This window comes from Panthera tigris, chromosome E1 (genome assembly GCF_018350195.1).
Source record: "Panthera tigris isolate Pti1 chromosome E1, P.tigris_Pti1_mat1.1, whole genome shotgun sequence".
NCBI lineage: Eukaryota > Metazoa > Chordata > Mammalia > Carnivora > Felidae > Panthera > Panthera tigris.
Window position 1 is genome coordinate 4078629 of NC_056673.1, and position 22859 is coordinate 4101487.

Sequence of the window (22859 nt, forward strand, 5' to 3'; positions counted from 1 at the left end):
CCGCCTTTATGCAGCTATGGCGGGCGGGAGGGGATAGATTGGCCAGGACACGTGTAAACGAACATGTCCATGAACAGTGGGCAATCTGTGAACAAAGATGACATCAGATGGTGAAAGGGATAAAAAGGCAACAATAGGTTACGGAATCCCGGCTGGGTGGACAGAAGCTGCTTTAGCTGGGATGGTCGGCGAAGGCCTCCTTTAAGGAGGTGACATTTGAGTTGAGACCTCACCATGCTTAGCTCTCAGGGAAGACCCTCCCAGGTAGAGAGAAAGCCCGAGGTGCCATAAGGCTGCCTGGAAGAGGGCCACTTTGGCTTTGGCCAAGAGAGCAGGTAATCAAACACCAGCTACCTACCTACGTGGATGTGATTCCCGAGAAATGAGGATCTGGGCATGTTTCTACACCCCTTTATGCTTTTCCTACGAAAATGACTTTTTGTTAAAGCAATCAAGCATCAACAGAAATTAATAAATTAGCCAAAAAAAAAAAAAACCTTTTTAAAATAGTATACACAATTTCTAGCTAAATTCAGAGGAATATAGATTCCTGGAGTAATGACTAGAATATAGCAAATTTCTGTCAACACAAGACAAGAGAAAGAGGTGAAATGCATGTCTAGGTTCACACTCCTAAATCCTGGTCAAGGGCTTTGTTTAGAAAGAATTTTTCCTTTCTTTTGTTCTTTCTTTCTTTCTTTCTTTCTTTCTTTCCTTCCTTCTTTCTTTCCTTCCTTCTTTCTTTCCTTCTTTCTTTCTTTCCTTCTTTCTTTCTTTTCTTTCCTTCTTTCTTTTCTTTCTTTCTTTCCTTCTTTGTTTCTTTCTTTCTTTCTGTCTTTATTTCTTTCTCTTTCTTTCCTTCCTTCCTTCTTTCTTTCTTTTTCTTTCTTTCTTTCTTTTCTTATTTCTTGCTTTCTTTCCTTCTTTCTTTCTTTCTTTGAGAGGGAGAGAGAGCATGCAGGAGAGGGGCAGAGGCTGAGGGACAGAGAGAATCTTAAGCAGTCTCCATGCCCAGGATGGATCCCAAAGCAGGGCTCGATCTCACAACCAACCATGAGATCATGACCTGAGCTGAAATCAAGAGTCGGATGCTTAACTGATGGAGCCATCCAGGTCCCTGGAAAGAAATTCTCTTTTTGAATCGGTTGTACATTTACAAGTTTCAAAGTTCAAAGACTATAAAAGCAATATATTCAGAGAAAAATCTCCCTCCCTTGAGCCCCCACCCCCGACCCCCCTGACCTAGTTCGCCTCCCCAGGAGGGGACCATATTACCAGTTTGCTTCTGGACCCCACCCTGTGGGATGTTTCACTGCTTCGAGGCAGAAGAGAAAGTTGCAAATCGGGGCGGGGGGGGGGTGTCAGCCACAGGGACCGGTGCCTGCAGAACTCTCTGGACCCCTCATTCCCCAAGCAGCTGGAGAGGGGGCCTGCCTTCCACCACACCTGACGTGTGGTCCTCCTCTAAGAGCCGAAGTGGGGGAGTGGACATGATGGCTGTTTTCTTCCTTCTTTTACAGCTTATGCTTCGGACCCCCAAGTGCTTACTCTCACCAAAAGCACTTTCTGTCACAATCCGGGCCTCCTGGCAGATCCACATCCCTCTAAATAGAATGCAAATTTAAAAACCAACGCTGAAAATATTAAAATGGCTTCTCCACCCCCTGCTTGAGCCTATTTATAATTTCAGCCGATATATCATCCCAGGGTGTATTTTTGCCGCCTTCTATATAAAGTAGAATCGTCTTTTTCTTATCTTTTTCTTAGCACGCACACGGATGCTTCCACTGAGCTGAGTCCTGCCTAATGCTGTTTTTTTTTCTGAATTCCAGATTGCTTACTGGGAAGTATTTGATGGGTCAGTGATCAGAGAGTTGGAAGGTTCCTTGTCCGGGTCAATCAACGGAATGGATATCACCATGGAAGGAGTGCACTTTGTCACAGGTTAGTCATGGGATGGGCACAGAAAGCCGAGCCCTGCTTATTTAAATGGGAATACAGAACTGGCAGGTGGGAGGCAACAGGGAGTGATGACAAAAGTGTCTGCAGGGCAGCGTGGTTAGATTCAGGCCTGCACACGGCAGCCAGCGTCGCTGGAAGAGAAAGATCCCGTAGTCACGCTGCAGGGGGAGGAAATGTCTGCCCATGGGCCTTTGGGGCACACATAAAGGCTAAACCTTATATGGCTTCCTTTCTTTGTGGCGGCACTGATGACAGAAACGGGACTTTAAATGGTCTGGGTTATCCGGCATATGCCTTGCACTGCAATTTCCTAGTGAAGTCTCCTAACTGCCAAGCTCTTAAACCAGCATTTCCGGGGGCGGAGGAGGCATTCAGCCTCCCTACAACATGCCTACTGGAACACTATCCGTGATCATTTCCTGCCAGGCCCTGATTCTTCAGGACATTAACAAATGCACGCTCCAAAATGAATTAAAATTTCACAAACACATTTACTTAGAGTGTGATATAAAATTACACCTGGTATGGGGGGTCTGGGTGGCTCAGTGGGTTAAGCATCTGACTTCAAGCTCAGGTCACAATCTCGCGGTTCTTGAGTTCAAGCCCCGCACGGGCTCTGCTTGGGATTCTCTCTCTCAAAATAAATACACTTTAAAAATAAATAAATAATATAAAAACACACATGGTGTGATTCCAACCACATCTATGGGTGTATCTGTAAACCTGTGTACTTATCAGAGAAAAGCCTGGAAGAAGCCAAACCAAAGATGTTGTTAGTGATTATTTCTGGGTGGTGGGATAAGGGGGGAATGTCACCTCTTTGTATTTCTTTCCCCCAAATTTACTACAACAGACCTAGACTTTCATAATCAAGGAAAAGAGTTACTATATAGATTTTTTTTTTCTTCCTTGAAATTGGAACATGGGGAATGTGTTGAAAATTAGGCAGTTACTTGAAATCAGGGCTGTTTCTCCCTATTTTTTTATTTTTTAATTTTAATCTTTATTTTTGAGAGAGAGAGCGTGTGTGCGCACGCACACACACACACACACACACACACACACACACACACACGTGCAAGCGGGGAAGGGGCAGAGAGAGAGAGGGAGACACAGAATCCGAAGCAGGCTCCAGGCTCCGAGCTGTCAGCACAGAGCCTGTTGTGGGGCTCAAACCCATGAACCGTGAGATCATGACCTGAGCCGAAGTCGGACACTCGGACCAACTCAGCCCCCCAGGCGCCCCTCTCCATGTTTTCATGCAGCAGGACATAGACCTGTTTGTCTTTTCCAGGTGGGAATGACCATTTGGTCAAAGTTTGGGATTATAACGGAGGTGAGGTGACTCATGTTGGGGTGGGGCACAGTGGCAACATCACCCGCATCCGGATAAGTCCAGGAAATCAGTACATTGTTAGCGTAAGTGCTGACGGAGCTGTTTTGAGATGGAAGTACCCATTCACCTCCTGAGAGCTGCCGAGACTTCCGGGATCTGGAAGGTTGACCTCACACGACTACAAGACGGGTCCTGACTTCTCACGTCTGTGATTCTGTTCTTTAGTCAAAATGTTTTAAGTTTTAAACTTTTCTTTATAGAATGCATTTTATCTTATTAAATTGCATATTAAAATTGGAATGTGTTCAAGAATACGTTGCCCGGACTATACATTAAAAGTTTCTTTTTTATGATGACTAAATGCCCAGTTGTTGGTTTCCTGTTCCTTAGAACAGAATCTCTGTTCTAAGACTGCAAAGCCCACGGCCCTTCTGCATAATTTGCCCACAGATAGCACTGCTGTTATTCTTAAAAATTAGGAGGGCCAGCTCACCTTCTTAATCAGCATTTCATTGGTCAAGCTGCAATGGGGCAAGACTTGGTTTGAGTCCAGATCTTCAGTAGGATTTTAGGATTTTTTTCTTTCCTTCCTTCCTTCCTTCCTTCCTTCCTCCTACCCTCCCTCTTTCTCTCCCTTCCTTCCTTCCCTCCCTCCTTTCCTTTCTTCCATTCCTTCCCTCCTTCCTTCCAACTCTCTGAGCCTCTGTTTGGTCTTTTCAGACTGCTTAAAAGGTTGAGAATTAAGTTAAATAAGGTGTTTAAGCATAGGCAGAATTCCTGACAGAGTAGACAGTTAAACATGAATTACACTGCTTTCTCAAAGAAACCATGTGTTATTGGAGATTTTGGAGTGATTATCAAAGGTGAAATTTCATAGATGCTTTTCAAATTTTTTTTAATGTTTATTTCTTTTTGAGAGAGAAAGAGAGAGAGAGAGAAAAGAGACAGAGCGGGGGAGGGGCAGAGAGGGAGACAGAATCTGAAGCAGGCTCCAGGCTCTGAGCTGTCAGCACAGAGCCCAATCCATGTGGGGCTTGAACTCACGAACCATGAGATCATGACCTGAGCTGAAGTCGGACGGTCAACCAACTGAGCCACCCAGGCACCCCAATAATTTTTTAAATATTTACTTTTGAGAGAGAGAGAAAGACAGAGCATGAGCAGGGGAGGGACAGAGAGAGAGGGAGACACAGAATCTGAAGCAGGCTCCAAGCTCCGAGCTGTCAGCACAGAGCCCTAGGCGGGGCTCAAATTCATGAACCCTGAGATCATGACCTGAGCTGAGGTGGAGTTGGATGCTCAACCGACTGAGCCACCCAGGCACCCCCTCATAGATGCTTTTCTAGGCAAGGGAAGGACCTTGTATATGAATCATCCAACCGGGTATCTTTTTCCAGAAAGGGTAAATCATGGCATTTTTCCAGAAACACTTCAAGTCTCCAATTCACAGTACAGTGTTTTATTCTAAGCCTTTTTTTCTTTTTCTTTTTTTGCCTGCTGGGCAAAAACCCAGGTAACCTGCTGGGGCCCTCTTTGACATATCAAGGTGGATATTTAATAAATGATCACTTTATCAAATGAGTAACATTTCAGGGCGTCGATGTAATAATGCATCCCGCTGATCTCTTTCTGAGCCAGAAACTGATGAGAAATTCGTCTGTAAGACTTCGATTAATTATAAACCTGACAGTCACAGGATCAAGTGAACGGAGGCCCCCAGAGTCACCCAGGGAACCAAGGGCGGGTCAAGGCCAAGCCAGCTCTGATTGGGCATCAATTCAGAGAGGAGTTTTGCTTTCGGAGCGAACCGGGGGCCGCACAGGGGGCGCGCCCGAGAGCCGGAAAACTTCCTGGATGAGCAAATACGGAGGTTGCAAAGCGCCAGCCGGTGCAGAGCCGGGTCGAGTTCCGGCGTCCCCGCCCACGGGGCTTGCGGCCTCGGGACAGGTGTCAACCTCCCTGCGCCCGCTTCCCCACCAGCTGAAGCGAGGCGGGGGAGGTCTCGCCAGGTTTGGGGAAGCGACTCTGACCTGGTACTTGAAACAAGCAAACCACAACCGTCCCGGGTGGGGTCTTCACAGGGCGACACGCGGCTCCCGCTTCTGGTCCCACGGTGGCCTCCCCTAGGGGGCAGACGGGGCCGGGAGGCGGTGGCGCCCGCAGGTGGGAGCACCCCGCGGTGCACTCCCCAGCCCGTCACGGCTCCCGGCTCGCCAGAGGCTGGCGGGGAACGGGAGGGAAATTCGGGGCGTCGGTTCGCAAGAGGTGAGGGCGGGGGGCGGAGGGGGGGGTGGGACCCGGAGCCGGCGACGCGCGGCGCCTCCGCTCGCTGGGCGGCGGCGCTGCCCTGGGCGGGCCCGGCGGCCGGATTCCCGCGCGGGGCGGGGCGGCCCCGCCCTTGGCTCCGCCCCCGCCCGGTCCGGGCACACCTGGCCCGCAGGTAGCCGGCGCCCGCCGCCTTTCCGGAGCCGTCAGGGCGGGTCGGCGGCGCGTCGGCCTCGCGGCCGAGGGGAGGGGGCTCGGCTCTGGGGAGGGGGCGCGCGGGCGGGAGCCATGGAGCCGGGCGCGGGGGCCGCGGCGGGAGAGGGGCCGCCCGCGCCCCGGCCCCGCCGCCGCCGCCGCCGCTCCCTGCGTCGCCTGCTCGGCCGCTTCCTGCTGGCGCTGAGCAGCCGCTCCCGCCCGGGGGCCTCGCCGCCCCGGCCCCGGCCGGGACCCCGCGAAGGCGACGGCGAGGGGGGCTTCGCGCCCCCGGGCCCCGCCCCAGCCGCGCGCGGCAGCCCCGGGGAGCGGCGCGCGGCCGGCCCCCAGCCCCAGGCCCCCGCCGGCGACGGCGCGCGGCCCCCGGGCGCGCAGGGCTTGAAGAACCACGGCAACACCTGTTTCATGAACGCCGTGGTGCAGTGTCTCAGCAACACCGACCTGCTGGCCGAGTTCCTGGCGCTGGGGCGCTACCGGGCGGCGCCGGGCCGCGCCGAGGTCACCGAGCAGCTGGCGGCGCTGGTGCGCGCGCTCTGGACGCGCGAGTACACGCCCCAACTTTCCGCCGAGTTCAAGGTAGGCAGCGCGCCCGCCTCCCGCCGCTGGGCGGCGGCCGCGTCTGGCTGCCCAGGCGCGCGCCCCGTCACGGAAGGGTCCCCCGGGGGCCCTCTTGGGGTGACAACGTAGCCCCGCAGCGCGGCTTACCGCCTTCGTTTCGAGGTGACTTGTGCCACCGCTTGCAAACGTCTTCTCCGGGAATTTCTCCCAGGTGTTTCTTGGGGGTGGGGGGTGGGAGGGGGCTGGTGAGTCGAGTTGAGTCTATTCAGCATTTGTGCGCTCAACCAACATTTGTTGAAGTGGTGAAGGCCCGCGGACACTTTCCAGCCTGCAGGGGGGTGGGGTGGGCAGCCTGACACCCAAGGCCAGGGCCTCGGAGGAAGGAGGGGGCGATCGCAACGAGCAGGACGAGGCCGGGTCGAGGTCTAGGGGTAATCCTGGTGGAGGAAACAGCAAGAACAAGCCCCACAGACCCGAAGGAGCTGAGAATCGGGGACGCGGAACGAAAACTATCGGCCGGAGCCCGGGAGGGTAGTGTGGGGCATGGATGAGGTTGGTCAGATCACGTAAGGTCTTGGAAGCAATGGTAGGGCGTTTGGGTTTTGTTCTAGAAAAATTGTTTTTGATGTTTATTTATTTTGGGGAGATAGAAAGAGACAGGGTGTGAGCAGGGGAGGGGCAGAGAGAGAGAGAGAGAGAGAGAGAGGGAGACAGAATCCGAAGCCGGTTCCAGGCTCTGAGCTGTCAGCATAGAGCCTGACGCGGGGCTCGAACCCATGAACCATGAGATGAACCAGAGATCAGGACCCGAGCCGAAGTCAGACGCTGAACCCACCAAGCCACCCAGAGGCCTCTGTTTGTGTTTTATTCTAAACCCAATGGAACCCGAGTGCCCCCCATCCTTCCGGGAGGCAATGGATGCGGTATATTGGAGTTGCATCCTTGTTAAATGGCCCGTCATGCCTTGGTTTGGGGTTGCATTCACTGGCCCCAGGGTCACGTTCTACTTACCCTGTGCCGTAGGGTCATGAGGCTTTGGAAGTTCTGTATATCACATCTCGCCACCACCCCCCCATCCCCGACCCTCCCCACCACCAGGGTTAAGCGGGCTGTTGGGGATCCCAGTTGGATTGTAGAGTTCCCGATCATTGATGCACATGACTTGCTTCCTGCTAAAAACCACAGCTCTGGGCACAGAAGTGGAGCTCCCCATAGACTAGCGATTGTTCTTGGGGGAGGGGGAACCTGTCAGTGTTCATTCCACAGGCATCACCGCTCTTGAGTTTCAGCCTGAAAAAGCAGTCCTTGCCATGTGACCCACAGGGTGCCACTCTCCCCTCTTCCTCTCTCCAGCTTCCACTACTGAAGCATTGTTGGGCAGGTGTCAGTGGGTCAAATGGGTGTCATTAATATCCCCTTTGACAACCTCCGCGTTGGAAATGATGAGGCAGTACAGTAATTCCCCCCCGCCCCCCATAATACTTTGGGGATACATCCCAAGACCCCCAGGGTGTGCTTATAACCACAGATTGTACCAAACCCTACATATACAATGTTTCTTCCTATACATACGTACTGAGGGCACGTACGGTAAGACATTAACAACAATAAGTCCTAATAAAATAGAACAGTTATAACAATATGCTGTAATAAAAGTTATGGGAATGTGGTGTCTCTCAAATATGATAAACTGTACTCACCCGTCTTGCCAAGATGTGAGATGATGCAGTGCCTACGTGACGAGATGAAGTGAGGTCATTGACATAGGCCCGGCCGCACAGTTGACCTCTTGACCCAACTCCGGAGGACCATCTTCTTCTTGCACGAGGTTGACCACCTGTTAACTGGAACCACAGAAAACAAGCAAAATTTAGGATACAGGGATTACTCCAGGGTATGGTGGTTAAGAGCAAGGTCTCTGGAGCTTTGTGACTTTGAGCAAGTTAGCAAATCTGCCTCCACTTTGCCCACCTATGAAATGGGATCATGGTGGTATCTACCTTATTATCAGTTGTTGGAAGGATTCACTGGGTCCCACGTACAGCGCTTAGGGCAGTGCCTGACCCTGGGAAGCTTCTGTCATTTCTATCATTGTTTTTCTTTTTTTAATGTTTATTTTTGAGAGAGAGAGAGAGAGAGAGAGACAAAATTCAAAGCAGGCTCCAGACTCTGAGCTGTCAGCACAGAGTCCGACGCGGGGCTCGAACCCATGAACCATAAGATCATGACCTGAGCTGAAGTCGGATGCTTAGCCGACTGAGCCACCCAGGCACCCCTCATTCCTACCATTCTGTCTCCTCACCTACAGAGACCTGGAGGAGGGAGGAGGTCATGTTTATGCACCTTTTCTCCTGCTGGGTACATTTTCATGCAGTTCCTGCGCAGGTGGGAGAGACAAATTAGTAACCACTCTCAGTGATGCACCAGGATTTCCCATCTCACTCCTGCTCTCAAATCCCCAAAGCCTAGAAGCTCCCTGTGAGCCTGGGGAGGGGGGGGGGCTGGAAGGGAGTCACCTTGTTAATTGTTAACGAGGGTGTTGTCATCCGAGGTTTCCTGGGACTTTTGGGGGTAGCCAGGCTTGAAGGGAGCAGAGGATTCCAGTATCTGGACTTATTAATAAACCTTGCTGATTAGAATCTAGGTGGGCTCCTCTTATTTTTACAGATGAGGAAACATCCCTTCACCCAACACATATGTCTGGAGTGTCCCAGCACTTTCCCAGGAACATGGAAGGCACAAGAAGCCAGGAGTACAAGACCTCTAGGGGAACTCCCTACAGATTGTACCAAACCCTACATATACAATGTTTCTTCCTATACATACGTACTGAGGGCACTTTAATTTATACATTAGGTACGGTAAGACATTAACAACAATAAGTCCTAATAAAATAGAACAGTTATAACAATATGCTGTAAAAAAAGTAATAAAACTCCCAGGAGTTCCCCCGTCCAGCGGGAGAGGCAGATGTTTTGAAGTAACCGCACAGACACATGGTCAGAGCTGGTGATGAGTGCCCGAAAATAAAAATACAGGGCTCTGTGGCGGTTCTGGCAGGAAGATGTGATTGATGGGGGGACCCGGGGAGGAGGGGTGTCCCAGGAGAAGGAACCATCCGGAGAGGTCAACCAAGGACAGGGGAGGGTGGGGACGTGCATTCCCTGCCAATCGCCAAGGCAGGCGGGGCTGAGGGCCCTCTCGCTGGCTCTGCAGAATGAATGGAAGATTAAGTGAATTAATGGAAGCCTGTGTCCCCAGGCCGAGGATGCTGGATGGAGAATGGGTTGGGGACAAGCCACATAAGGTTTTCTCAAGGAGTTTGGTCTTGAGGAAAGGGGGAGTCAAGAAGGGACCGGCATACTGGAGTGAGCAACCCCAACCCCAGCCATGAAAATGGGATGGTTGTACAGTGTTCCTCTGTCCTGCCCTCCGAGGCACCCAGCCTCCCACAGACAACAGGACTGCTCTTTATTTTAACAGCTAATGAATACATACATTAAAACAAATCCTGTCCGTGGCATTATCTAGGATGCTTTGCTTTTCTAATGATGTAATCAAAGGTGTGTATCATATAAAATATCGGGAAGGTGCCAAAGTGTAAATAATGGTTTGAAACTCTGCCCACTAGAGACACCCTTCATAAACGCTGATGTGTTTCCAAGCACCTACACGTTGGAAATTCTAGTTTTGTATCCGGCTTTTTTCATGTAAATATCATCATGAGACTTTCTCCTGGTCATTCAATATTCGGTAAAACTTAATTTTAAATGATTTTATATTTCATTAAATGAACAAGTCCCTGCAGAGACATTTACATGCTGTACAAGTTTCGTTATCACACTGTAATCAAAAATTCTTGTGCTTAAATCATTGTCCTCAGCCCTGACCATTTCCTGAATTTAATCCTTTGAAGTGAACTTGCATGGCCAAAGACTTGACTATTTTATTTTTATGTGTTTTTTAAAAATTGTTTAATGTTTATTTATTTTTGAGAGAAAGAGCACGAGGGAGGAGGGGCAGAGAGAGAAGGAGACACAGAATCCGAAGCAGGCTCCAGGCTCCGAGCCATCAGCACAGAGCCTGATGCAGGGCTTGAACCCATGAACCATGAGATCATGACCTGAGCTGAAGTTGGATGCTTAACTGACTGAGCTACCCAGATGCCCCCATTTTTATGTTTTTTCATTTTTTAAAGTTTATTTACTTTGAGGGAGAGAGAATCCCAAGCAGACTCCATGTGGAGCCCAGCGTGGGGCTCAATCGCACGAACTGTGAGATCATGACTTGAGCCGACAGACACTCAACTGACCCAGCCACCCAGGAGCCCCTGTTTCTTTTTTCCTTTTTAAATCAACGTGGTTGAGGTATAATTTATATACGGCACAATGCATCCTTTTTAAAACATTGAGCTATACTTGACATACAACACTGTGTAAAGTTTAAGGCGTCAAGGGATCGATCTGATACATCTATGTCGCAGTATGATTGCTGTGGATAGCATTAGCAACCATCCGTGCGGTGCGTCACAGGGTGACCATTTTTTCTAGGGTTGGGGACAGTTAAAAGCCAATCACTTAGCAAGTGTAATGTTTATTGTACAGTTTTGTTGTCTCTAACTACCGTAGTGCGTTTCCAGGTCTTACTTATTTATCAGTTGCACGTTCGTACCGTTCGACAGCACGTACCCCGATTTCTGACCGCCCAGCCCCTGGAAACCACCATTTTACTGGCTGCTTTTAGGAGGTTTGACTTCTTTAGATTCCACATGTAAGATACAGCATTGGTATTTCTCCTTCTCCGTCTGACTTATCTCACTTAGTGTAATGTCCTCCAGATCCATCCATGTTGTGGTAGGATGACGTTTTGTGTCATGGCTGGATAAAAACGCACCCGTTGTCAAGGTAGAATTTGATGGGTTTTGACATGGGTATACGTGTATGATCACCACCAGTTAATTTTTTTTTTTTTTTTTTTTTTTTTACTTTTTAAATCGACTTTATCGGGCTTGGCTATTTTTAGCATCCACACCGACAAATTTCTTTCCAAATAATGACACCAAGTTTCACATGGTCTATCTATTTATTTTATAATGTTTATTTATTTTGAGAGAGAGAGAGGGAGGGAGAGGGAGAGAGAGACAGAGACTGAATAGGGGAGGGGCAGAGAGAGAGAGGGAGACACAGAATCCGAAGCAGGTTCCAGGCTCCAAGCTGTCAGCGCAGAGCTCATGCAGGGCTCGAACTCACGAACCGTGAGATCATGACCTGAGCTGAAATCAAGAGTCAGACACTTAGGGGTGCCTGGGTGGCTCAGTTGGTTTAGCATCTAACTTCGGCTCAGGTCATGATCTCACGGTCGGTGGGTTCGAACCCCACATCCGGCTCTGTGCTGTCAGCTCAGAGCCTGGAGCCTGCTTCGGATTCTGTGTCTCCCTCTCTCTCTGCCCCTCCCCACTCACACTCTGTCTTTCTCTCTCAAAAATAAACATTTAAAAAAAAAGTCAGATACTTAATTTTCTCTTTTATTTATTGCACAAAAAGAAATAGCATCTCGGTTTTTTTTTATTTCTTTAAGAGTAAGGTACAGGATTTTTATGGTTCTTTACTAGTTGTAAGGAGGCTCTTGGAACTACCTGTTCATGTTGGTTGTCTGTCCATTCTGCCAGGGTTTCAGTGCTCTTTTTACTTGTTTTTGCGAGTTCCTCAACCCTTATACATGCCACAGATGTCTTCTCCAAACTCCTTCCTGTCCCCAGTGCTGGAAGGTGTAGATTTATTTACATCGTACCTTTTGATAAATATTCTATTTTATGTATTTCTAGTTTTCCCATGGCTATGTTCAGGATTCTAGCCATCTGGAGTTTATCGTAGCTTATGTACTTAAGCATCAATTTTAGACCTACAGTTTTAGACATACAGTATGCCTCAAATCATGCACTAGAGGCATTGCTTTTTAAAAGCAAGGATGTCTCCTTCGTTGCTCTTTTATTTTGGAAGTTCTGGAAAAAACAGTAAGACACGATGTGGAAATTGAGTAAAAAATATTGAGCAGAAAGGAAATTACTGGATGGGCCTAGAAATCCATGTTGTAGAGTTATTGCGGTCACTAAAGAGGTCAGAAACAAGATAGAAAACAAAAGCAATAACCATTTAGAACGTATGAAAATAAGATTTCATTCACAAAACCCACCAGAAGTATGAAATAACTAGGAATAATTTTGTAAGGGATGTGTTAAAAATTATCAGTGTTGAGGGGCACCTGGGTGGCCAGACTTAGGCTCAGTCATGATGTCACAGTTTGTGGGTTCGAGCCCTGCGTCAGGCTCTGTGCTGACAGCTTGGAGACTGGAGCCTGCTTCGGATTCTGTGTCTCCCCGTCTCTGCCCCTTCCCCACTCATGCTCTCTCTCTCTCTCTCTCTCTCTCTCTCAAAAATAAATAAACATTAAAAAAATTAAAAATAATAAAATAAATAAAAATAAAAAATCAGTATTGAGAGAGAGACCCACACACATACGCAGGTAGGGCTATGCTGTGTTGTGGGGTAAACATACTAAAGATTTCCGTCCATCTCTCCCAAGTGAGGGTCACACTTTAATACAGTTCTGGTCACATTTTAACACATTTAACAGAATGTCTTCTGTAGGGATCAATAGGTCAAGTTATTTTGAAAAAAGCCCCAAGTCTGTAAAATACCTGGTTTTTCGGGGAAAAAAACAAACAAACAAAACGAAAGAACAAAACTCACTGTAAAAAAATTTGCAGCGTCCAAAGGAAGAAATCACTTATGGTCCCATCCTTCCTTCTGTGATAACCAGTGGTTAATATTTTGCCATGTAGTTCTGGTCTTTGCCTAGCTACAAATAGATGTCAAACAATCTCAAATAGGTATTTTTGCACTTTAAAAAAAAAAATGATAGGATCATTTATTCTCATTATTTCCTCCAGCATAGTTTTTAAGGCCAGCTGAGTGTGCTGTAAGGCTTCCCCAGGAGAGTTCAATGCATACAGTTTCTCTACTGTCCTTTCCTTATGCTAAATCCTCCAAAATGAAATTACTGTGTATACGTAGAAGGACCCTTATTTTAGTTTTTAATTTTTAAGTTTATTCTATTTTGAGAGAGAGAGAGAGCACGCGCGCACGTGCACGAGCAGGGGAAGAGCAGAGAGAGAGAATCCCGAACAGGATCCGAGCTGTCAGTGCAGAGCCTGACGCGGGGCTCCAACTCATGAACCCGCGAGCTCACGACCTGAGCCGAAATCAAGAGCCGGCCGCTCAACCGACTTAGCCACCCAGGCGCCCCCGTAGGGACGTTTCTAAGGCCCTATCTCGTCTATCTTTTTGAAGTTGTCGAAAGAATTTGACAGAATTCCAGGATCCTTTCTGGAAAGGTTGTCTGGCTTTCCAGTCAGGCAGAGATGAAGAGTGTCCCTCTCAAAGGCTCAGCATGGTTAGCACGAAGGGAGTGGGTTTCACATGGAAGGAAGGAAATGTCAAGGCGTAGACTGCGGGACTGGAAAAATATGTCTGGGGCACCTGAGTGGCTCGGTGACCTGGAGTTTTCAAACACGTGGGAGTGTGGTGAAGGCTTGGTCCAGGCCAGTTGGAGGATGGCAGGTTGTTGGGTGGTGAGTCAGGGAGGGTTTGAGTAGAGGCATGACGTTACCCGACTGGGCTGTGCTGCGGCAGAGGGGGAGGGCTGGCCACGGAGGGAGGCTCTGGGCTGGGCATGGCCACCGTCCTCTGGATCAGCAGCGGTTAGGACTCAGTGGCAGGAATGGCTCTCTACTGAAGGGGCAGGGCAGAGACACATTGGGAACCAGATTCCAGAATCCTTGATTGACCCTGACCCATGGGGGTACAAGAGAGAATCCGAGAGGGGATACCGATGTTAAGAGGGAAGAAGGGCTGGTTTTAGGGGCACCTGGGTGGTTCATTCAGTTAAGCCTCCAACTCTTGATCACGATCTCACGGTTCGTGAGTTCCAGCCTTGCATCAGGCTCTGTGCCGACAGCGGGGAGCCTGCTTGGGATTCTCTCTCTCCCTCTCTCTGCCCCTCTCCTGCTCGTGCACACATGTGCATGCTCGCTTGCTCTCAAAATAAATAAATATTTTTAAAAAATATAAAGGAAGACCCGGTTTCAGAGATTCTGAGTTGGAGGCACTGCTCACTTCAGAGACGATGTTGGATCTAAGGATATCGTGGGATATTGAGGGTGGCTAGGCATTGGGTCACCACATGCAATATGCAATGCGCAGTTAAATTTGACTTTCAGATAAACAATGAGTAACTTTGTAGTGTAAATACATCCCAGATATCGCATACGGTATACGTATACTAAAAACAATCATCGTTTATCTGAAATTCGAACTAAACTGAGCACCTTGCATTTTTTCTCACGTTTATTTATTTATTTTGAGAGACAGAGAAAGAGAGAGAGCATGAACAGGGGAGGGTCAGAGAGAGAGGGAGACACAGAATCCGAAGCAGGCTCCAGGCTCCGAGCTGTCAGCACAGAGCCCGATGCGGGGCTCGAACCCATGAACCGTGAGATCATGAGCTGAGCCAAATTCGGACACTGAACCGACTGAGCCACCCAGGCGCCCCCTACCTTGCATTTTTATTTGCTACATCTGGCGGAGGAAGAAATCAAACTAGATGCAAAACTAGCAAGACTGGAATGAAGACTGACCGCCCGTATTTCAGCTCATTCAATCTTGCATTTTTGCTGTGTCATAGCCTAAAGTTTGTGGAAGGATTAAAGAAAGAAAAAGGAAAAAGCCCAGCCTACTTGATTTGATTGGCAGTGGTGAGAATCGGCCGGGGCCATGGTTCTCAGACCGCTCCCTTTGGCGGGCGGGAGCTGAGGACACCCCTGTGTGGGACAAGCACCTGATGCCTGGCTGCGTCTAAGGGCAGAACAAACAGCTACAGTATACATGTGCACCTGTATATGTGCACACACTCAGACACGGAGATTTGCTGTTCTCAGATGCTCATGCTTGCACATGCATTTAGAAAAATGCCCCGGGTGGAAGGAGGCCTGGGGGGCTCAGTCTGTTAAGCATCTGACTCTTGATTTCAGCTCAGGTCATGATCTCACAGTTTGTGGGTTCAAGCCCCACATCGGGCTCTGAGCTGTGTCAAATCTTGCTTGGAATTCCCTTTCCTTCTTTCTCTGCCCCTCTCCTGCTCTCGTGTGCTCTCTCTCTCTCTCTCAAACCAAACTTAAAAAAATTCTTTTTTAATTTCCTTGGAAAGATGCTTTAAAAAAAATGCTAAGGGTGGCCTCCCTCTGGGGACAGGCACCCAGAGATGGGGGCTGGGTGGAGGTAAGACTTTTCATTATCATCCTTTTCTTTAAGTATGTGCATATATTACCCTTTGAAATAAACCTTTAAAACAACTGGAATACACATTCACATAGAAAATGATTTAAGTTGTGGGGCACCTGAGTGGCTCAGTCGGTTAAACGTCTCTTGATCTCAGCTGAAGTTCAAGTTGATTGCGTTTTTCGAGTTCAAGCCCCGCATCGGGCTCTGCACCGTCAGCTTGGGATTCTCTCTCTCCCGCTCTCTCTGCCCCTCCCCCGCTTACACTCTGAATCTCTAAATAAATAAACATAAAAAAAAAAAAAGAATTAAAAAAATAGGAGAAAGTGATGAGGTTGTGACACAGTTTCCCAGAAGGGCAGAGGAACGTCCATGCCGGTGGCTCTCATGTACCTTGTTCACTGTTGTGGTCCTTACAATAGTATCTGGCACATGGTAGGCACTAAATCAATATTTGTGAAAGGGGCGAGGGGCTGGTCCAGCCATCGTGTGATCTAAGCACAGAAGTTTAATTTCACACCTGCTAGAAAGAGGCAGTAAGGCAGCCGTGTGCACGGTGTTCAGGGCCACGTCCTTCAGCATGCCCTGCGGTCATTCACGAGACATAGCTGAAGCCTTGGGAGCGAATTTATCACCGACGGAGAGAGGAGGGCAAGGTGCTTTCCCCAGCGGGGGTGGGGGCACAGAGGGGCAGGGTGGAAACAGACTGATGGAGGCGGCCAGGGGAACGTGTGCCCTCGCGATCAAGGGAGAAGAGCTTCCGGAAGGACAGATGGCCGACAGCATCCAAATACTCAGCCAAGACAGCCCTGTGGCTTTTCAAAGGACGGGATGTCTGTTAGTAGTTTTTCCGGGGGGTCGGGGGGTGGGAACAAGGTACCTTGTATACAGAACACCCTTCTAGCATTTGGGAACACTGCCTCCCAAGGGCAGGCTTTGGTGGGAAAGTTCTTACCTCATGCCATTTCTTTTAAATTTTATTTTTTGTTAATGTTTATTTATTTTTGAGAGAGAGACAGAGACAGAGTGCAAGCGGGGAGGGGCAGAGAGAGGGAGACACAGAATCCAAAGCAGGATCCAGGCTCCGAACTGTCAGCACAGAGTAGGGCTCGAGCTCACAGACTGAGATCATGACCTGAGCTGAAGTTGGATGCTTAACCGACTGAGCCACCCAGGCGCCCAGTCCCCCTATACCGTTTCCCAGGTTGTCAGCCCTGCTCAGGGCTGAATAGTGACCGCTGCGAGACTTGGTGCCTCTAGGCCCTGACTTGGGTGACTACGGGGCTAAACTGACCCTCTGGTTTTCTACTTTCTTATCAGAATGCTGTTTCCAAGTACGGCTCTCAGTTCCAAGGCAATGCCCAGCACGACGCCCTGGAGTTCTTGCTCTGGCTTCTGGACCGTGTGCACGAGGACTTGGAAGTCTCCTCCCAAGGGCCCGGGTCCGAGAAGGTTGGCCACTCTTTCTTTTCTTCCTTTTTTTTTTTTTTTTTTAATGTTTATTTATTTTTGAGAGAGAGAGACAGAGACAGAGCCTGAGCAGGGGAGGGGCAGAGAGAGGGAGACACAGAATCCGAAGCAGGCTCCAGGCTCTGAGCCATCAGCACAGAGCCCGATGCGAGGCTCGAACTCACGGACCGCGAGATCATGACCTGAACCGAAGTCGGACGCTCGACCGACTGAGCCACCCAGGCGCCCCTCCTTTCATTTTATAGTTCGCAAAATCTCGGGGTGCCTGGTTGGCTCAGTGTCCGACTCTTGGTTTCAGCTCAGGTCATGATCCCAGGGTCATGGGATCGAGCCCCACGTCAGGTTCTGCCCTGCGTGTGGAGCCTGGTTAAGATTCTTTTTCTCTCTCCAACATAAAATTAAAATTATAAAGTTTGAAACTTCTCCTTTTTGTCTATATTCTGCGCATTAGTATGGCCGTCTGAGGCCCTGAATACCGTTCGTTATTATTTTGAGAAGATACCGTTTTATGTTTATCACTGCTTCCTGGGTGATGTACCCCATAGAACAGGATTTCTCAACCTTTCTTCTCAAGACAGGATGGATGACTGCACGTGTATACTTAGCATTCCCACATTTTAATGGAACTCCCAACCTTTGGGAGTAAGAAAGCACTAAATTATTTCTAACAGCCACAGTTTATATATATATGTAGAGAGAGAGATTATGTATCTATCTATATCTATATCTATATCTATATCTATATCTATATCTATATCTATATATCTATATCTCACAGTTGATTTATCAGCTGTATTCTCTGTAGGCTTTGCTAAATGAAGATTAATGATAGGTTCTGCTCTAATGGTCTTTTATTTCTCACTTAAGAAAGTCAAAGCAAGAGGGGGCACCTGGGTGGCTCAGTCAGTTAAGCCTCCGACTCTTGATTTCGGCTCAGGTCATGGTCTCATGGTCCGTGAGATTGAGCCCCACACGGGGCTCTACCCTGGCAGCACAGAGCCTGCTTGGGATTCTCTCTCTCCCTCTCTCTCTCTCTCTGCCCCTCCTCTCCTCGTGCTTTGTCTCTCTCCTTCTCTCAAAAAAAATAAATAAAAATTAGGGGGAAAAAAAAAGTCAAAGCAAGTGAAGTCATTGTACCACAAGTGAGCAAAGTTCTTTTTTTATTTTTAATTTTTAAAAAATGTTTATTTTTGAGAGAGGGAGAGAGAGAGAGAGAGATTGAGAGCATGAGTGGGGGAGGGGCAGAGAGAGGGAAACACAGAATCCAAAGCAGCCTCCAGGCTTTGAACTGTCAGCACAGAGCCCAATGCGGGGTTGAAACCCACGAACCGTGAGATCATGACCTGAGCTGAAGTCGGACGCATAACCGACAGAGCCGCTCAGGCGCCCCAACAAAGTTATTTTAACAATGTCCATGAAGATATATGCTAACTAATTTGGATGTAAATTAAAAAAAATAAAACTAATAATAATGAAAAAAAAACCCAATGTCTATGAAGAATCTGCTGTAATTTACAAAGGTTTCACAAGCTTTGGTAATTAATCAGGCACAGGTTGCTTTGGATGTGTCTGAACACTGATCCAGATGTGATCACAAGAAGAACTTTACTGGTTTTAAGTTCCCATGCTTCTCATGAATCAATTAAAAAAAAAAAAAAACCCTGGAGGTGGGTCTTTCGGGCTGTCCCCTTCCCACCCCTTTGTTGTTTGCTTGGAGCCCATCATAGTAGAGTAATAGTGAAGGAATAGAGGTCACAGTCTTGTAGAATGAAAGTCTAGATGTCTAACACACTCCTGATGGCTATAGTTAATCATCCTGTCTTAAATACTGGAAATTTGCTAAGAGACTAGATTTCAGGGGCTCTCACCGCACACAGAAAGGTAACCAAGGAGACGGATATGTGAACTACTTAGATTATGGCATCGTTTTGCTATGTATGTATATACCAAGGCATCACGTTGTATACCTTAACTATGTACTGTTAAAAAAAAATTTTTTTTTAATGTTTGTTTATTGCTGAGAGAGAGAGAGAGAGAGAGAGAGAGACAGAGTGCGAGCAGGGGAAGGGACAGAGAGACAGGGAGATATAGAATCTGAAGCAGGCTCTCGGCTGTCAGCACAGAGCCCAACGTGGGGCTCGAACTCATGAACCACGAGATCGTGATCTGAGCTAAAGACAGATGCTTAACCAACTGAGCCACCCAGGCACCCCATGTTCCTTTCTCTTTTAAGACAACGAGTTGGAACTTTAAGAAAAGGAGGGCATAACCATAGATGTCTCAAATAAGATTAGACCTATTTTAAGCAGTGTAATGTCATTAAAAGCTAAGAGTTTGTCAGAGCTGGAAAATCCGTCCCTTCTGCTCAGGACAACAGGTTGCCAAATACAGGGAACAAGGGAAGTAGTGGTTGCACAGTGCCCCTCAGATCACGTCTTGGGTGCCTTATATACTGAGTAACTTGGCGTTGATGGAGTGCTGCTAGGATCATTATCTCCATTGCATGTACGAGTAAACCAAGAATCAGAGAGGTTGAGTAACCTTCCCAAAGCAACACAGCTGAAGAAGGGACAGAGTCAGGGTTCAAGTACAAGGGGGTCCGGCTTGAAAGCCTGTGTTCTTATCTTAACAAAAGCCACCCCAGTCACCCCTAAACACATAAAGGAAAGCAAAAACATCACCACCGCAAAACCTAGGAGGACCACACACTCCAAAGTTATGGTGTTTTGGGGGATTGTGTTTCTGGGTTGTGGGATTATGGCTGTTTATTCTTTTATGCACAGTGATTTTCTGTTCATCTTATTAAGACCCTTTTAGTTGCAAGTGACAGGAATTTAACTGGATCCAACTTAAGGAAAGGGCATTTATTGGCTTTATAAATGCCAACGGTATGTTATAAACTTGTGATCCCAGGCTTGTACCAGCTTCAGGTAAGGCTAGATCCAGGGACTCAGATGATGTCACTGGGTCTTTGGCTCTCTATGCCTTGTTGGCTTCATTCTCAGACCAGCTGTGCTCTTGTGATGGCAAGAGGGTCACGTAGTCTTTAGAGATTCAGAAAAACACTCAGGGAAGGATCTGATTGTCCCAGTGAGGTTCACATGTCCATTGCTGGGCAGGTGGCCCGCAGAATGAAATATTCTGATTGGACACGCCTGGGTTGTGAATAATTTGTTCCTGTCGTGCATCTAACTTGATGCCTTTCGTGCTTATTCCACTACTGACACATAAGAGACATTCGCCAAACTCCTGAGTGGTTGAATTGTTACATAGGTGTCAGCCTCTACCGTTTGTAAGGGTGGCTCGGGTTTTATAGTGAATGAAGACTTAGGTTAAGGAAGTTGCCCAAGGTCACCTAACTTTTACTTGGGGGAAATAGAATGGAACCCGAGTCTGTTTCAAAGTGCACTGGATCTCTTTCCTTATCACGGTGTCTCGTGCCTCCTCAGTTCCCCAGCATAGATGAGAGGACACTACAAGACCGGCTTCCTTCTGGCTGCACAGGGAAGGCATCTTGTCCTGTGTCCCCCTCGCCACCGCTGCCCCCTCCCTGGCTGTGCCTGGCGGCTCTTCCTACCTGGAAAGTCCAGGGCTAGCTAGACAGCCTCCTAAATTGCCTTTCAGTCTCCCTCTTCTGTCCTTTGATGGTTGGAAAAGGCACTGGGCTTAAGGGCGGAGAAGATCACAGAGAGGTTAAGTAACTTGCCCCAAGCCACACAGCAAGTAGGTAGGAGAGTCAGCGTCCACATCTAGGAAATGTGACTCAGGGTTTGTCAACTTCTGCACTGGGGCCAGATAACTCTTTGCTGTGGGGGCTGCCCTGTGCGATATGCATTTGTAAGCATTCTTCTCCCCACAGGTCGTGACTCACAACCAAAGATGTCTCTAGATATTGCCAAATGTGCCCCGGGGGTGGGGGGTCGGTGGGGTTAAAATCCTGACATTTGCTCTCTCGGAAAATTGGGCTGCCTGTGGAGGCCCGGCTGGGGACGCTTGAAGGTCAGGAGCGAGCTGACACGAAACTTCATTTTCCCTCTTGCAAGAAGAGGGCCAGAGCAATTTTTTTTTTCTTTTTGAGGTTATTTCTGTTTCAAGACCTGTGAAGGCCATAGAAGCTAGGTTTATTTGAAACTGGAATAGAAAACACAGGGACCGCTTTCTTCTCTGTCACCGGAATGATTCTCAAATCCGGCGAAAAGGGCTTATTTTTACCGTCCTGTAGACACTTTCACACAGACCGTCTTTTTGGGAATTCATTTTATAGCACGTGCACTCTTGCAGAATTAGGAACGGGATGGGGCGAGGAAAAGGCCCAAGACAGTACCGTTTATTAAGCACCTACTATGCGCCCTGCAGGACACACACATCAGTTTTTCTATTTGAATGGTGGCATAGTGAGGTGAGGTGGATGTGTGACTCTTTTAGATGTGGAATGAGGCTCAGAGAGATGCTCAGGGTCGCTTGGTTAGCAGAGTAGAGCCAGCCTGCTCTGACCTCCAGGTCCACACTTCTGGAACCACTCTGCTGCCTCTCAGCCCAGCCTCGCTCAGGATTTTCTCCTTCCGGACCCCACCCTGGGCGATCCTGCCCACCGCTGTCCCCGGTGAGCCATGTTAGAGGTTTTTTTTTTTTTTGCAGCTCTCCCAGCAAAGTACCAGAGCAGAGATTGGAATCCAGGCAGCCAGAGCCTGGAGGCTAAATCTTTTTTTTTTGAGAGAAAGAGAGAGAGCACAAGTGGGAGAGGGGCAGAGAGAGGAGGGCAGAGGATCCGAAGCAGGCTCTGTGCTGACAGCAGTGAGCCCGATCTGGGGCTTGAACTCATGAACCTCGAGATCATGTCACGAGCTGAAGTCAGAGGCTCAACCGACTGAGCCACCCAGGCACCCCCTGGAGGCTGATTCTTAATCCTGCTTGTGTGCTGTTCACTGAACTGGGTAGGGCATTGAAAAGGGGAGACATAGAATGGGAAGCAGGCTCCAGGCTCCGAGCTGTCAGCACAGAGCCCGACGCGGGACTCGAACTCACAAACCGCGAGATCATGACCTGAGCCGAGGTCGGACGCTCAACCAACTGAGTCACCCAGGCGCCCCTTGATGGATTTGAAATTAAATTTCAGACCTTGGTATACTTCCCTCCGAACACTTCACACGCGTTCCTTTTTCCTCGGCTTTTTCCTTGGCTCTTCTAAAATGCTGGGCTTAGAGCCTGGGGTGATGGGGCCACAAGCCACGATTCTGCAGCCACCAGAGGCCGTGAGAGGCAGGGCTTCCCCTAGAGCCTCTGCGGGGATCGTGGCCTTGCTGACGTCTGCTCTGGGGCCTGGGGATGCTGATCTTGGCTGTCTGGCCTCCGGAACTGTGAGAGAATACATTTCTGCTGTTTTCAGCCCGCAGCGTGTGGGAATTTGTTCCTGCAGCCATCAGCAGTAACAAGTGAACACATAAGGGGCAGCACGGAGGGGCATGGTAGGATCGACGTGGGGTGAAGGGAGCTTCCACATGATGCCAGGGCACGAAGCCTGGTTTGTCTGGGGCTCGCATGAAGACTGGCTCCCGCGGAGAGGCGGATGGGGCGGTTTAGCAGCCGGAAGATGGGAGATGTGGTGTGGACGCACTGAGTGGTGGCAGAGTGCCCAGCAAAAGGTGCAGGAGGCGTAGACACACGGGGCCCAGCAGGATGGAGAGAAGAACGGGGCAGTCGCTCCAGAGATCGGAGCTGAG

The 22859-nt window shown here is 48.8% G+C and overlaps 2 protein-coding genes across 4 annotated transcripts in view; both read left to right on the top strand.

Annotated features, from left to right (window-relative positions):
- CFAP52 (cilia and flagella associated protein 52) overlaps positions 1-3612 on the top strand; it is a 43496-nt gene extending 39884 nt beyond the window's left edge. The window contains exons 13-14 of one of the 2 annotated variants that reach the window (XM_007085959.3): positions 1833-1944; positions 3257-3612. In XM_007085959.3, coding sequence (XP_007086021.1) covers positions 1833-1944; positions 3257-3432 — 288 coding nt within the window. In that variant the 3' untranslated portion in view covers positions 3433-3612. Of the gene's footprint in view, positions 1-1832; positions 1945-2217; positions 2453-3256 lie in introns of those variants that run through there. The other variant, XM_042966757.1, reaches the window with a different exon arrangement.
- Positions 3613-5851: 2239 nt separating this feature from the next.
- Positions 5852-22859, top strand: part of USP43 (ubiquitin specific peptidase 43) — a 63185-nt gene continuing 46177 nt past the window's right edge. For both annotated transcript variants that reach the window (XM_042967274.1, XM_042967275.1), the window contains exons 1-2: positions 5852-6352; positions 16990-17121. In XM_042967274.1, coding sequence (XP_042823208.1) covers positions 5852-6352; positions 16990-17121 — 633 coding nt within the window. The remainder of the gene's footprint in view (positions 6353-16989; positions 17122-22859) is intronic.